General features: G+C 45.8%; 1 protein-coding gene across 1 annotated transcript in view; it reads left to right on the forward strand.

Moving 5' to 3' along the window:
* Positions 1-16,163, forward strand: part of VWF (von Willebrand factor) — a 175,099-nt gene that overhangs the window by 138,019 nt on the left and 20,917 nt on the right. The window contains exons 41-43 of the mRNA XM_073567769.1: positions 9,907-10,011; positions 12,711-12,916; positions 15,042-15,191. Of these exons, the coding sequence (XP_073423870.1) occupies positions 9,907-10,011; positions 12,711-12,916; positions 15,042-15,191 (461 nt within the window). The remainder of the gene's footprint in view (positions 1-9,906; positions 10,012-12,710; positions 12,917-15,041; positions 15,192-16,163) is intronic.

Raw genomic sequence — 16,163 nt, forward strand, 5'->3', positions numbered from 1 at the left:
CTCTCTCCTGTAGAGTGTAAGCTCTTATGGTCAGTGGGGTCCTCTCCCTCTCCTGTAGAGTGTAAGCTGTTATGGTCATTGGGGTCCTCTCTCTCCTATAAAGTGTAAGCTCTTATTGTCAGCGGGGACATCTCTTTCTCCTGTAGAGTGTAAGCTCTTATGGTCAGTGGGGTCCTCTCTCTCTCTCCTGTAGAGTGTAAGCTCTTATAGTCAGTGGGGTCCGCTATCTCCTGTAGAGTGTAAGCTCCTGTGGTCAGCAGGGTCCTCTCTCTCTCCTGTAGAGTGTAAGCTCTTATGGTCAGTGGGATCCTCTCTCTCCTGTAGAGTGTAAGTTCTTATGGTCAGTGGGGTCCTCTCTCTCTCCTGTAGAGTGAAACCTCTTATGGTCAGAGGGGTCCTCTCTCTCCTGTAGAGTGTAAGCTCTTATGGTCAGCGGGATACTCTCTCTCCTGTAGAGTGTCAGCTCTTATGGTCAGTGAGGTTCTCTCTCTCCTGTAGAGTGTAAGCTCTTATGGTCAATGGGGTCCTCTCTCTCTCTCATGTAGAGTGTAAGCTCTTATGGTCAGTGGGGTCCTCTATCTCTCCTGTAGAGTGTAAGCTCTTAAGGTCAGCGGGGTCCTCTCTCTCTCTCCTGTAGAATGTAAGCTCTTATGGTCAACGGGGTCCTCTCTCTCCTGTAGAGTGTAAGCTCTTATGGTCAGCGGGGTCCTCTCTCTCCTGTAGAGTGTAAGCTCTTATGGTCAGTGGGATCCTCTCTCTTCTGCAGAGTGTAAGCTCTTATGGTCAGTGGGATCCATTCTCTCCTGTAGATTGTAAGCTCTTATGGTCAGTGGGGTCCTCTCTCTCTCCTGTAGAGTGTAAGCTGTTATGGTCATTGGGGTCCTCTCTCTCCTATAAAGTGTAAGCTCTTATTGTCAGCGGGGACCTCTCTTTCTCCTGTAGAGTGTAAGCTCCTGTGGTCAGCAGGGTCCTCTCTCTCTCCTGTAGAGTGTAAGCTCTTATGGTCAGTGGGATCCTCTCTCTCCTGTAGAGTGTAAGTTCTTATGGTCACTGGGGTCCTCTCTCTCTCCTGTAGAGTGAAACCTCTTATGGTCAGAGGGGTCCTCTCTCTCCTGTAGAATGTAAGCTCTTATGGTCATTGGGGTCCTCTCTCTCTCCTGTAGAGTGTGTGCTTGTATGGTCAGTGAGTTCCTCTCTCTCCTGTAGAGTGTAATCTCTTATGGTCAGCAGGGTCCTCTCTCTCTCCTGTAGATTGTAAGCTCTTATGGTCCGTGGGGTCCTCTCTCTCCTGTAGAGTGTAAGTTCTTATGGTCAGTGGGGTCCTCTCTCTCCTGTAAAGTGTAAGATCTTATGGTTAGTGGGGTCCTCTCTCTCCTGTAGAGTGTAAGATCTTATGGTCAGTGGGGTCCTCTCTCTCCTGTAGATTGTAAGCTCCTGTGGTCAGCGCGGTCCTCTCTCTCCTGTAGAGTGTAAACTCTTATGGTCAGTGGAGTCCTCACTCTCCTGTAGAGTGTAAGCTCTTATGGTCAGCAGGGTCCTCTCTCTCCTGTACAGTGTAGGCTCTTATGGTCAGCCGAGTTCTCTCTTCTGTAGAGTGTAAGCTCTTATGGTCAGCAGGGTCCTCTCTCTCATGTAAATTGTAAGCTCTTATGGTCAGTGGGGTCCTCTCTCTCTCCTGTAGAGTGTAAGGTCTTATGGTCAGTGGGGTCCTCTCTCTCATGTAGAGTGTAAGCTCTTATGGTCAGTGCGGTCCTCTCTCTCCTGTAGAGTGTAAGCTCTTATGGTCAGCGGGGTCCCCTCTCTGTCTTGTAGAGTGTAAGCTCTTATGGTCAGTGGGGTCCTCTCTCTCTCCTGTAGAGTGTAAGCTCTTATGGTCAGTGGGGTCCTATCTCTCCTGTAGAGTGTAAGCTCTTATGGTCAGCGGGGTCCCCTCTCTGTCTTGTAGAGTGTAAGCTCTTATGGTCAGTGGGGTCCTCTCTCTCTCCTGTAGAGTGTAAGGTCTTATGGTCAGTGAGGTCCTCTCTCTCATGTAGAGTGTAAGCTCTTATGGTCAGTGCGGTCCTCTCTCTCCTGTAGATTGTAAGCTCATGTGGTCAGCGCGGTCCTCTCTCTCCTGTAGAGTGTAAACTCTTATGGTCAGTGGAGTCCACTCTCTCATGTAGAGTGTAAGCTCTTATGGTCAGTGGGGTCCTCACTCTCCTGTAGAGTGTAAGCTCTTATGGTCAGCAGGGTCCTCTCTCTCCTGTAGAGTGTAGGCTCTTATGGTCAGCCGAGTTCTCTCTTCTGCAGAGTGTAAGCTCTTATGGTCAGCAGGGTCCTCTCTCTCATGTAGAGTGTAAGCTCTTATGGTCAGTGGGGTCCTCTCTCTCTCCTGTAGAGTGTAAGGTCTTATGGTCAGTGGGGTCCTCTCTCTCATGTAGAGTGTAAGCTCTTATGGTCAGTGCGGTCCTCTCTCTCCTGTAGAGTGTAAGCTCTTATGGTCAGCGGGGTCCCCTCTTTGTCTTGTAGAGTGTAAGCTCTTATGGTCAGTGGGGTCCTTTCTCTCTCCTGTAGAGTGTAAGCTGTTATGGTCAGTGGGGTCCTATCTCTCCTGTAGAATGTAAGCTCTTATGGGCAGCGGTGTCCCCTCTCTCTCCTGTAGAGTGTAAGCTCTTATGGTCAGTGGGGTCCTATCTCTCCTGTAGAATGTAAGCTCTTATGGTCAGTGGGGTCCTCTCTCTCTCCTGTAGAGTGTAAGCTTTTATGGTCAGTGGGGTCCTCTCTCTCTCTCCTGTAGAATGTAATCTCTTATGGTCAGCGGGGTCCTTTCTCTCCTGTAGAATGTAAGGTCTTATGGTCAGTGGGGTCCTCTCTCTCTCCTGTAGAGTGTAAGCTCTTATGGTCAGTGGGGTACTCTCTCTCTCCTGTAGAGTGTAAGCTCTTATGGTCAGCGGAGTCCTCTCTCTCCTGTAGAGTGTAAGCTCTTATGGTCAGTGGGATCCTCTGTCTTCTGTAGAGTGTAAGCTCTTATGGTCAGTAGGGTCCTCTCTCTCCTGTAGAGAGTAAGATGCTATGGTCATTGGGGTCCTCTCTCTCCTATAAAGTGTAAGCTCTTATTTTCAGCAGGGTCCTCTCCTTCTCCTGTAGAGTGTAAGCTCTTATGGTTAGCCGGGTCCTCTTTCTCTCCTTAAGAATGTAAGCTTTTATGGTCAGTGGGGTCCTCTCTCTCTCCTGTAGAGTGTAAGCTCTTATGGTCAGTGAGGTTCTCTCTCTCCTGTAGAGTGTCAGCTCTTATGGTCAGTGGGGTCCTCTTTCTCTCCTTAAGAATGTAAGCTTTTATGGTCAGTGGGGTCCTCTCTCTCTCCTGTAGAGTGTAAGCTTTTATGGTCAGCGGGGTCCTCTCTCTCTCCTTAAGAATGTAAGCTCTTATGGTCAGTGGGATCCTCTCTCTTCTGTAGAGTGTAAGCTCTTATGGTCAGTGGGGTCCCCTCTCTCTCTCCTGTAGAGTGTAAGCTGTTATGGTCATTGGGGTCCTCTCTCTCCTATAAAGTGTAAGCTCTTATTGTCAGCGGGGTCCTCTCTTTCTCCTGTAGAGTGTAAGCTCTTATGGTCAGTGGGGTCCTCTCTCTCTCTCCTGTAGAGTGTAAGCTCTTATGGTCAGTGGGGTCTGCTATCTCCTGTAGAGTGTAAGCTCCTGTGGTCAGCAGGGTCCTCTCTCTCTCCTGTAGAGTGTAAGCTCTTATGGTCAGTGGGATCCTCTCTCTCCTGTAGAGTGTAAGTTTTTATGGTCAGTGTGGTCCTCTCTCTCTTCTGTAGAGTGTAAGCTCTTATGGGCAGTGGGATCCTCTCTCTCTCTCCTGTAGAGTGAAACCTCTTATGGTTAGTGGGGTCCTCTCTCTCCTGTAGAGTGTAAGCTCTTATGGTCAGTGGGGTCATCTCTCTCTCCTGTAGAGTGTGTGCTCTTATGGTCAGTGGGCTCCTCTCTCCTGTAGAGTGTAAGTTCTTATGGTCAGTGTGGTTCTCTCTCTCTCCTGTAGAGTGTAAGCTCTTATGGTCAGTGGGGTCCTCTCTCTCTCCTGTAGAGTGAAACCTCTTATGGTCAGAGGGGTCCTCTCTCTCCTGTAGAGTGTAAGCTCTTATGGTCAGTGGGGTCCTCTCTCTCCTGTAGAGTGTAAGCTCTTATGGTCAGTGGGGTCCTCTCTCTCTCCTGTAGAGTGTGTGCTCTTATGGTCAGTGGAATCCTCTCTCTCCTGTAGAGTGTAAGTTCTTATAGTCAGTGGAATCCTCTCTCTCCTTAAGAATGTAAGCTTTTATGGTCAATGGGGTCCTCTCTCTCTCCTGTAGATTGTAAGCTCTTATGGTCTATGGGGTCCTCTCTCTCCTGTAGAGTGTAAGTTCTTATGGTCAGTGGGGTCCTCTCTCCTGTAGATTGTAAGCTCTTATGGTCCGTGGGGTCCTCTCTCTCCTGTAGAGTGTAAGTTCTTATGGTCAGTGGGGTCCTCTCTCTCTCCTGTAGATTGTAAGCTCTTATGGTCTATGGGGTCCTCTCTCTCCTGTAGAGTGTAAGTTCTTATGGTCAGTGGGGTCCTCTCTCTCTCCTGTAGATTGTAAGCTCTTATGGTCCATCTGGTCCTCTCTCTCCTGTAGAGTATAAGTTCTTATGGTCAGTGGGGTCCTCTCTCTCCTGTAGAGTGTAAGCTCTTATGGTCAGTGGGGTCCTCTCTCTCCTGTAGAGTGTAAGCTCTTATGGTCAGTGGAGTCCTCTCTCTCCTGTAGAGTGTAAGCTTCTGTGGTCAGCGGGGTCCTCTCTCTCCTGTAGAGTGTAAACTCTTATGGTCAGTGGAGTCCACTCTCATGTAGAGTGTAAGCTCTTATGGTCAGTGGGGTCCTCACTCTCCTGTAGAGTGTAAGCTCTTATGGTCAGCCGGGTTCTCTCTTCTGTAGAGTGTAAGTTCTTATGGTTAGTGGGATCCTCTCTTTCTCCTGTAGAGCGTAAGCTTTTATTGTTAGCGGGGTCCTCTCTCTCGCTCCTTTAGAGTGTAACCTCTTATGGTCAGTGGGGTCCGCTCTCTCTCCTGTACAGTGTAAGTTCTTATAGTCAGTGGGGTCCTCTCGCTCTCCTGTAGAGTGTAAGCTCTTATGGTCAGTGGGGTCCTCTCTCTCTCTCCTGTAGAGTGTAAGCTCTTATGGTCAGTGGGGTCCTCTCTCTCTCCTGTAGAATGTAAGGTCTTATGGTCAGTGGGGTACTCTCTCTCTCTTGTAGAGTGTAAGCTCTTATGGTTAGCGGGGTCCTCTCGCTCTCCTGTAGAGTGTAAGCTCTTATGGTCAGTGAGGTTCTAACTCTCCTGTAGAGTGTCAGCTCTTATGGTCAGTGGGGTCCTCTCTCTCCTCTAAAGTGTAAGATCTTATTGTCAGCGGGGTCCTCTCTTTCTCCTGTAGAGTGTAAGCTCTTATGGTCAGTGGGGTCCTCTCTCTCTCTCCTGTAGAGTGTAAGCTCTTATGGTCAGTGGGGTCCTCTCTCTCCTGTAGAGTGTAAGCTCTTATGGTCAGTGAGGGCCTCTCTCTCTCCTGTAGAGTGTAAGCTCTTATGGTCAGTGGGGTCCTCTCTCTCTCTCCTGTAGAGTGTAAGCTCTTATGGTCAGTGAGGGCCTTTCTCTCTCCTGTAGAGTGTAAGTTCTTATGGTCAGTGGGATCCTCTCTCTCCTGTAGAGTGTAAGCTCTTGTGGTCTGTGAGGGCCTCTCTCTCTCCTGTAGAGTGTAAGCTCTTACGGTCAGTGGGGTCCTCTCTCTCTCCTGTAGAGTGTAAGTTCTTATAGTCAGTGGGGTCCTCTCTCTCTCCTGTAGAGTGTAAGCTCTTATGGTCAGTGGGGTCCTCTCTCTCTCTCCTGTAGAGTGTAAGCTCTTATGGTCAGTGGGGTCCTCTCTCTCCTGTAGAGTGTAAGCTCTTATGGTCAGTGAGGGCCTCTCTCTCTCCTGTAGAGTGTAAGCTCTTATGGTCAGTGGGATCCCTCTCTCTCTCTCCTGTAGAGTGTAAGCTCTTATGGTCAGTGAGGGCCTTTCTCTCTCCTGTAGAGTGTAAGTTCTTATGGTCAGTGGGGTCCTCTCTCTCCTGTAGAGTGTAAGCTCTTGTGGTCTGTGATGGCCTCTCTCTCTCCTGTAGAGTGTAAGCTCTTACGGTCAGTGGGGTCCTCTCTCTCTTCTGTAGAGTGTAAGCGCTTATGGTCAGTGGGGTCCTCTCTCTCCTGTAGAGTGTAAGCTCTTATGGTCAGTGGGGTCCTCTCTCTCCTGTAGAGTGTAAGCTCTTATGGTCAGTGAGGGCCTCTCTCTCTCCTGTAGAGTGTAAGCTCTTACGGTCAGTGGGATCCTCTCTCTCTCCTGTAGAGTGTAAGCGCTTATGGTCGGTGAGGTTCTCTCTCTCCTGTAGAGTGTAAGCTCTTATGGTCAGTGAGGGCCTCTCTCTCTCCTGTAGAGTGTAAGCTCTTATGGTCAGTCGGGTCCTCTCTCTCCTGTAGAGTGTAAGCTCTTATGGTCTGTGAGGGCCTCTCTCTCTCCTGTAGAGTGTAAGCTCTTACGGTCAGTGGGGTCCTCTCTCTTCTGTAAAGTGTAAGCGCTTATGGTCAGTGGGGTCCTCTCTCTCCTGTAGAGTGTAAGCTCTTATGGTCAGTGGGGTCCTCTCTCTCCTGTAGAATGTAAGCTCTTATGGTCAGTGAGGGCCTCTCTCTCTCCTGTAGAGTGTTAGCTCTTACGGTCAGTGGGATCCTCTCTCTCTCCTGTAGAGTGTAAGCGCTTATGGTCAGTGAGGTTCTCTCTCTCCTGTAGAGTGTAAGCTCTTATGGTCAATGGGGTCCTCTCTCTCTCTCATGTAGAGTGTAAGCTCTTATGGTCAGTGGGGTCCTCTCTCTCTCCTGTAGAGTGTAAGGTCTTATGGTCAGTGGGGTCCTCTCTCTCCTGTAGAGTTTAAGCTCTTATTTTCAGCGGGGTCCTCTCTCTTTCCTGTAGAGTGTAAGGTCTTATGGTCAGTGGGGTCCTCTCTCTCTCCTGCAGAGTGTAACCTCTTATGGTCAGTGGGGTCCTCTCTCTCCTGTAGAGTGTAAGCTCTTATGGTCAGCAGGGTCCTCCCTCTCTCCTGTAGAGTGTAAGCTCTTATGGTCAGCAGGGTCCTCCCTCTCTCCTGTAGAGTGTTAGCTCTTATTGTTAGCGGGGTCCGCTCTTTCTTCGTAAATGCGAACTGAATTTCAAAAAATCCATTCATCTCTAATTAACAGAATTGTCCGCTTACTGGATATTTTTTTAAATGCCCTAATCTTTCCAAATCCTTGGAGATATTGAATCCATAATCACCAAGTTGGGGTCCCAAGTCTACATGTCTAAAGGACTTTTGATCCCCTGATCTAGTGATTGGTGACCCCTAGCAATCATACGATCATGCTTTTTTTGGGGATAACCCCTTTACCTGCCAACTTCCTACTGTGTTACTCATGTTTTCTTGAATTCTTCTAGTTGAGACACTTAATCTCTTGTACACCTTCAGGTGTCTTTTGTATGTAAAAACTTGGGCGAGACTAAACATAGTGGAAAGACCTCAGGGAAAGGTGAGGATTCCTGCCGTCTCTGAAGGTTACATCCTGTTCGGACAAGTTGGTTCACCGATGGTCTCTTCTTGTTGCTGAGATGTTACCATAGAGAAAAACACCAAGACGGAACATAACAATTCTTCTCCTCATGTGAAAATCCCACTTTTTTTTTTACATGTAAACATTTTTTAGTTAATGATTTTAAATTTCTTTAATCCCACCTTTGACAAATTTTTTACTTCCTTTCCATGGAAACGTTATGTCATGCTGGGTCTTAATCTGCCCATGTAGGTATAAAGCATGGTCGCCCCAGGCTTTGGATGAGATGTCAGAGCTTTATGGAGTAGAAATCTCCGGCTTACGCTGCTTTGATTTTCTGTATGTTTTACATTACATTTATTTGGAATCATATTTTTTTCCTTCCTCTGAAACCATTTCACATTAAAATTTCAGAGATTAAGCCGAATGGGATATGTTGCTGTCAGCACAGATGTACGACAGCTGATAAAGGCCAAGAAACTCATTGACTGCCTCTTTCTTATCTTTGTTTACAACATACAAAATATTTGTTTTTGATGATTTTTTTTCTCATTTTTTTACATTTCTTTCCTTCAAGTAGAAATGAATTTTACAAAATTCTGTATTCGCCAAAATGTGTTGTTTCTACGGGGATTCAACAAAAATGCATCCACTGGCCACCATTTTTCTGTACAATAAAGGGCCATCAAAAGGCTAGAGGAAACCTGTAACCAGGTTTGGCCGATATGAGGTAAGGTCAAGTATGGTAGACAGTATTTTATAATGCTGCCTATCTGTCCCCCGAACCGACCTGCGGGACAGTCCGGTTCAAGGGGTGTTCCTGATCTAGGTGATGTGCCTCCCTTCTTCTTCTTCTTGTGGATACCACGTCCCTAGCTCATCCTTGCTGTATCCCCGGCATCGTGCTCCTCCACAGGCGTACTTCTCTGCCCTGCCCCTCAATAGGGCGGGAGTGTGATGCTGGGGAGACTGTGGGGGGGATTACATAGAGACGGGAGATGGGAGTCGCCGGAACCAGGACCAACAACACCCTTGGACCGGACCGCCCCGCAGTTGAGCATAATAAAAGCTATTTTTCTTCTCTTTCAGGTCAAATAGGTGGCAGATAGACAACATTATAGAATGTTGTATATCAGGCTTGAAAGGTGGTGGCCTTACCTCATATCGGCCAAACCTGGTGACACACTCTCTTAAAAATAAGAAAAAAATACTTCTATTTACCTCACTGCTCTGCTAATTAGTCCATGCACTCCTCAGTGTCTGCTCCTCATCTCATCTTCTGATCTCCTCGGTTTGCTCTAAGATCCCCAGGCATGTCACACTGAGTCAGGACTTCTGTCCCTGAATAGACCAAGGATGGTTATTCCCATGCACGTGTAAGGTCATTGTGCATGTCATGAACCTTTGCGCGCTTTCGTAGAACCATCTCTGGTGTCATGAAAGCCAGGAATCCCATCTCAGGATGTGAGACCTGGGGATTTCAGCACAAGTGGTGAGGATCGGATGATTAGACGAGGACCAGATGGGTGACGGTGAGGACCTGAGAGGCCAGAAAGGTGAGTGAGTATGGTCTATGGTATGAGCATCTTGAGCTTGAGGTGTGAGTGTGAATTAATTTTGGGGTCTAGGAGCAGAGGTCTAAATTAATTTTTAGGGGTTCAGAGATCTGAGTTAATTGTTTGGGCTACTGGTCTGATATAATTCTTTCTAGTCTGAATTAATTTTTGTGGTATAAATCATGGGGTCTGAGGTCTTTGATCTGAATTATCTTTTGGGTGCTGAAATCTTTGGTCTGAACTAATTTTCTGGGGTCTAAACTATCAGGACTGATTTTTTGGGAGGGATCCGAGGGCTGGGGTTTGAATTGATTTTTGGATCTCAGTTCAGTTTTACAGTTTGAAACCTAAATCAATTTGGGGTTCTAGAGTCTAAATACTATTTTTGAAGTCTGATTTTTCTGTGATTTTAAAATAATTGCACAATCTAATAAAGGTGTCTGAATGCTGTTAAAGGGGTCATGGCTATGTTTTGCACTTGTATTCAAGAGTTATTGATTTAGTTTTTGGCTCATATTAATGAAATATCACCTAGCCAGAATGACCAGCAGATAAAATGGCATGAAGAACAACATGACCAGCACAGTATGGTGATGTACGGTAGGGTTCCATAGTGGGTCTCTGAAGTGGCCTGATGACCTGAAAAAATTTGGCACCACTGTTCTATATTTTTTAATAAAGTTTTATTTTTTTTGTCAGTTTATTAAAATTTATACTTAACCTTATTTTTTGTACATGTTGTACCTTTTGTATTCCAGTTTGTGATAAATCCTCCTGTGAAATCCCTCCGGTGCCACATTGTGAGAATGGAATGGAGCTAGTCCTGACCAACCCAGGAGAATGCAAACCTGTCTATGAGTGCGGTAGGTTTAACACTGGCTTTGTTTTTTATTGTATTTATGGTTTGAAAAATCCTGTCCATATAAATTCTTGCATTAACGGCAATAAAATGGCTCTCAACTTTGGTCAATACCTATTTGTTAAGTCATAGGTGTGCTACAAGGTGACCTTCTGCTGAGACTCTCACCGATCAGTCGAGAAACCAATCAGTAAGCGTTCAATTTCTCTACATTGCCTCCAGAGGGGAAATTTGGTATTACACAGATTCTATTTAAATCATTGAGTTGCCTGTTTAGTACAGGACAGGATGAAGGACACTAATTGCATTCATTTGTATAAAAAAAGAGGGTAAAGTGATAAAAGGTGCAACTCCTGAACCAAAACAGGTATAGACCACATATATAAGTGGCGTGGCAGGGAGCCTTCCTTCCCCCCATATACATCCCTCTAAATGGAATAATATAGCTGCTACTCTTCCCATTACAGAATACCTCCCTAAATTCTTGGGGGACAGGGGCGCATTATCCCATCTATGTTTGTAGGGTCGGCCTGTTGTGTAATGTGAAGATCTGATCGGCCATAAATAAAAAATGACATGAAATCCACATTCCGCTGCTGATTCTTTCAACACTTGACCTTTGGTTTCAATCTGACTCTTTTTTTATATTCTGCTACGAAACTCTTGATCCCTCCGTATTATTACCCAAACTCCGATTCCATACCACCAGCTTGGCCAAGGATTTTCTCTACACATTCCAAAGCAGTGAGCTTCCTTCGAGAGGCGATAACGCCGAGAAGAAGGCTTTTCACACGGGAAACTCCAGAGAGAACCATAAGCGGGGTACGAGCATATGTTCCTGACTGTACAGCAGACTGGCTGTCAAATGTGACAGCTGCATCAGTCACACGTATATATTTACATGGATCCGACGCTTTGAATGCCTAAAAATAGATGTAGCGGAGCCGAACTTGTCTGATATGGAGGAATTCAGTTAGGTGCATACAACAGAGCTGAATTTGCTGGGAATAGCAGAGCTGAGTTTGCTGGGAATAGCAGCGCTGAGTTTGCTGAGTATAGCAGAGCTGAGTTTGCTGAGTATAGCAGAGCTGAGTTTGTTCGACGTTGCAGTTTTAGGCGTCAAATGCAGCAACGCAGAGGTTGCCTGATGTAGTAGAGCTGAGTTTGTCATTTCATATAAATCATAGTGAGATAATGTGGATTTACATAAAACTTATCTCACATAGCTGAGGTGAGTTTCTCATTTGGCACAAATCATGGTTTTGCATGGGTCTACACCTAATTCTGAGAACCTATATTGTATAGGACCCCCACATATCGGAAAAACACATAACTTCTATCCTGCAAGTAAAAAAAATGCAAAAAAGGTGGCTTAATAACAATAACCTGGGTAACAATCAGTATGGCTCCTATAATAGTTCCAATAAGACCTATACTCAATTTTCCCAGATCCCTAAAAATGACTTAGATTGATTCTTTTTTCGTCTTATGCCAGCCAGACCTCTCTCCATGTAGAAATATCTGGACATAATCATGATCCAAAGAAAAAAAACCTTATTTCTGGAAATTCCTGAGAGTGATAGAATTATTTTCTAGCAATTTTCCACAAAGTCGGCAGATGGCGCTGTTTATTTTCCCCAGCTGATGCGCGGTGATCACCTCCTTCGCTGTTTTCTCCCATGATGTCCTGGAAATTCCATTTCTCCAATACGACAGCAGTGACATGGAATATATCACATCCGTTTAGATGTAGCAGAACTGGGTTTCCAAATGCAATAATAATGTGATGCTACAAAATCTAATTCCCCCCCCCCCTAACTTTTTAAATCCTATTCTAGAGATATAAAACAAATATATTCATATAGGCAGTATTTTATATGTTTGATATAGTAACTAAGACTTAAAGGTTTATTCCCCAAATATCAAGTTATTTCCTATCTATAAGATAGATAGAGATCTTGTTGATTGCTGGGGGTCCGATCGTTGGGACCTTCAGAGATCTGAGAAATCTGTGTACACCACTCTGCTATTTCCAATAGTTCCTTAGACAATGAATGGAGCGGAGGTCCGGCACGTGCAACTCTGCTCCGATCAAGACTGAGTTTCTTAAGTTTGCTGGCTATAGTAACAGCAGTCGGACCCCCAATGATCAGAAAAGTAAAACTTTTTAGGTACACCCCAGAATTTATTCATCCTGTCTCCTTAAACATGCATGCACATCTCAGCTGAGCGTGCATGTGGAAACACCTATGACGCCATATTATTTTCACAGAGAATTAAAGAATTGGGCATGTTGAAATTCAATATGCCTGATCTCTCCTTCCCTCAACATCTGTCACTACTGTAGAGAAGAGTCTCAATACACCCTATATATTAGGGGATCATCCAATCCCCCCAAAATCTATGGGTTCCTCTAAGATTCTCGTGTGTTTTGTCAAATTTTCACCTGATAGGTGCATTGATATGATTTTATATATGGTTCTTCAGGAAGGACAACCCCCTTGCCAAGGTATTACTCCTCCCACTTTCGATCAACTGATCACTGGAGAGAGGGGCTTCTGAGACCATTGAGGTTTAGCTGCTATACCACAATGGTGGAACCACAATCCGCTTGGGCCTTACAGGAAGAACCGTGCTACATGCTGTATGTGAATATGAATCTTCTGGTAAAGTTCTTTGTCGTCCTTTGCTTCATATTATCAGCCTGCAGAAGGGAAACCTGTCCGCTGCTACGTCGTCCCAGCTGCCCACCTTACAAAAGGCTTTCTAGGAAGACCACCGAGTGCTGTGATACCTACGAGTGTACATGCAGCTGTTCCAATTCCACCGACACCTGTCCGTCCGGATATTCATCTTCTATTCACACTAATGAGTGCGGCTGCACCAGTGTCACCTGTATCGCAGATAAGGTGAGCGGACGGGCAGATCTTCTCTAGCTAAGCATGCTTAAAGAGAATCTGTCAGCAGTTTTTTGCTATCTAATCTGAGAGCACCATAATGTAGGGGCTGAGACACTGATTCCAGTGGTGTGTCACTTACTGGGCTGTGCATTGCTATTTCAGTAAAATCAGTGGAGATTATCACTGCAGGACTAGATGTCTTGTGTGTCTTAGTCAGCTTCCCTGTGTGACTCCGCCCCCCACCACTTATTGGCAGCTTTCTGCTTATGTACAGTGTGCACAGAAATCTGCCAATCAGTGGTGTGGGCGGAGTTATACAGAGCTCAGCATTCTGAGCGATGCTAGATCTGCAGCAGAGAAAACAATGATCGTATCAAAGTCACAGAAAGCAGCCCTGTAAGTGACACATCTCTAGAATCAGGGTCTATATTCATACATTATGTTGCTCTCAGAATGCTTAGCAAAAACCCGGTGACAGATTCCCTTTAAAGGGGTCCTAACAGTAAAATCCTTTGATTCAGTGTTATAATCTCTGCTGGGTGCTGGATTATTGGACAGCTATAGCTCACTAAACTGTGCTGCTTCCTAGTGTAAGTATATAATGTATAATGTAGGATGTGATAATGAAATGCATGATAGAAATAGGTGTTGTAATGTTTGCATAGAAATGTGTGAAAGGTTAAGTCTGCCCAGCAACAGACTGCAGGTTAAAAAAGAGTTGATGTTTGAGACTGGCCCACATAAGTGAGGTTTAGTGTTAGATCAAGATTCTGCTTCATGTTAGTTAGTTAGTTAGCTAGCTAGTTAGTTAGTTACTTAGTTAGTTAGTTAGTTAGAAAGAGCTGAAAGTGCTAAGTGAGCAGAGCTGCCTTAGGGGTGATTTTGGAAAAGTGGTTTCCCTCATTGAACTGTGAAACATCTGGTCCTGGCAAGCCCACAACTCCGGCTACATGCAGCCTGCACGCGCCTAAGGCCTCACAGCACAAGTCTCACACACCCATGTACAGTAATGCGCCGGGGTGCTGAAGACAAGTGCCTCTTATGGGTCGCCCTCCCAGGGCTGTGGGGTACTCGGTACCGGGCCGGTGTCAGCGGGATGTGTTACAGCAGTGGTGACCCGGTCCATGGCCCTGGGCGCCCAAGTAATGGGGGAGATTGAATGGTGGAATGTAGTTGCTTAAATGAATAGTTCGTGACGCCACCTGTGGTGTTCGGCAAGTGAGATGTAAAGCCGACGCTGCATGCAGATCCACTGGCACTGATAGTATGATGCAGCAAAGATGTAAAAGCTCCCCACAGGTGAAGCTGTAGTCCCAGGGCAATGTAGATGTGATTGGCACGGGGATGTAGCAGTGCCGGAAGGGTAGGAAGCAGACAAAGACACAGCGGGGTGCAATCTCTGTACCTTTACTTGATAAATGCAGTCCAGGGTCCTGATTACAGATGGTACTGGAGCAGGCTAGCCTGGAAGCAGCTCAGGGATTCTCTCTAGCAGATGGGCTGTGCAGTCTCTTTCCTAGCGCTTATTCGAATGAAGTACTCCTAGTACTGAGTTACACTGGAGTTCCTCCTGACAGATGTTCTCAAGAACCTTACTTGCACGGCAGACAGCTGTAGCCTGCTTCGGGGACTCCTCTCTCCTGAGTCCCGGCTCACTATCCAAGCTGCTGTTGCGCCCTCAAGTCTTAGATGGGGGTAGGGCATTTACAGCCTCCTACTCCTCTGGTGTCTGTTGCAGGACCGTTAGTATCCATACAACCATGGAGACCAGGCTCCAGTTCATGCGCACTCACTGGAGATGAGCCTTTCCTCTCTGCTCAATCTCCGCGCTTCTCCACACGTCTGCACACATGTCCCTCCTCACACTAACTGAACACTCCTTCCTCTTGGCCCTCAGGGAACACTCCTCCCCTCAATTCTGGTTCAGAGCCCCCCCTGCTGGCCTGGAGTGGAACTGTGTTGTATGCATAGGTAAACTGCTGGAGAGACCCATCACTGCCTCCAAGCCTGGCATTATCCTCCCTGGAGGAAGGCAAAGCCACTGTGGCCGCCATACTCCTGGGGGCGCCACACTTACACTTGCTGTATATCTTTTTATTAAATATTTCTATTTTTTTTTTTTGTAATATTATAGGTCTGTGTGCACAAAAATAACGTCTACCACATCAGGAGCTCCTGGGAAGATGGATGCCTAAATTGTCAGTGCAGCGATGCTGTAGATCCTATCACACACCTTCTCAGTGTAATGTGTGAGAAGAAGCCGTGTAAGGAAAACTGCGGGCCTGTAAGTATAAAATACATCATGGAACATAGGGTCATGTATTGCAATGGAATTGATTCCAGAAAATGCAAAACCATTGAACTACATATGTTTGTCAATAAGGAAGGTATAAAACCATACGAATATTTGGATATTCCCCCGTATTGTCCTGTGAAAAGATCCTCAGGGGCGGGGTGTCTTCATAGATGAATATTTCTGGGAATTTTTGCATGTTTCTTGGCAAACAGTGTCAGATATTAAATTTGCAATGAATTAGGTATTCAAATGTCAGGTTAGTGTTAATTAATGGTGGTGAAATGGAGTGTAAAGGGCATTGTTTGGTGCAGGTTGTATTCATTTCTACCCAAGAAGTACACCTAAGCTGAATTTGATAAGTAAATGACTCATACCGATGTTTCAAAACCAGCCAGTCCCCTTTTGTCAATTATCCAACCTTTATCCAATTGAGGTGGCCAACCATTGTGACACTTGAATTTGACCTAGATGAAGACTTTCAGGTTCTTTTATATCTACTGTCATCATGATGTAGTGACAGAGACCCTGATTCCAGCGATGTATCACTTATTTTACTGGGTGCAGCAGTTGTGATGGAATCGTAGTTTTCTCTGCTGCAGATCTAGCAGAACACAGAATGCTGATCTGTGTGTAACCCCGCCCACACCACTGATGGGCTTCTTTTTGTGTATACTGTATAATGACATAAAGCTTCTAATCAGCGCTGGGAGTGTGGTTGGACCAGGAGGCATGAGCCACTAGTCCTGTAGTGATAATCTTCGGCTGATAAAACACTGATTGCATGGAAACAGCAAACCACAGCCCCGTAAGTAACACATTGCTGGAATCAGGGTCTCAGCCCCTACATCACGCTGATCTCAGATTACATAGAAAAAAACCTGCTGACATATTCCCTTTAAGAAGTCTCCTTTAGCAACGACTGCTGTGTAAATAGCCTGATGTTATCAATTAGTGGATTTA

This window comes from Dendrobates tinctorius, unplaced genomic scaffold (genome assembly GCF_039654945.1).
Source record: "Dendrobates tinctorius isolate UK_male_01 unplaced genomic scaffold, ASM3965494v1 ptg000020l, whole genome shotgun sequence".
Taxonomy (NCBI): Eukaryota; Metazoa; Chordata; class Amphibia; order Anura; family Dendrobatidae; genus Dendrobates; species Dendrobates tinctorius.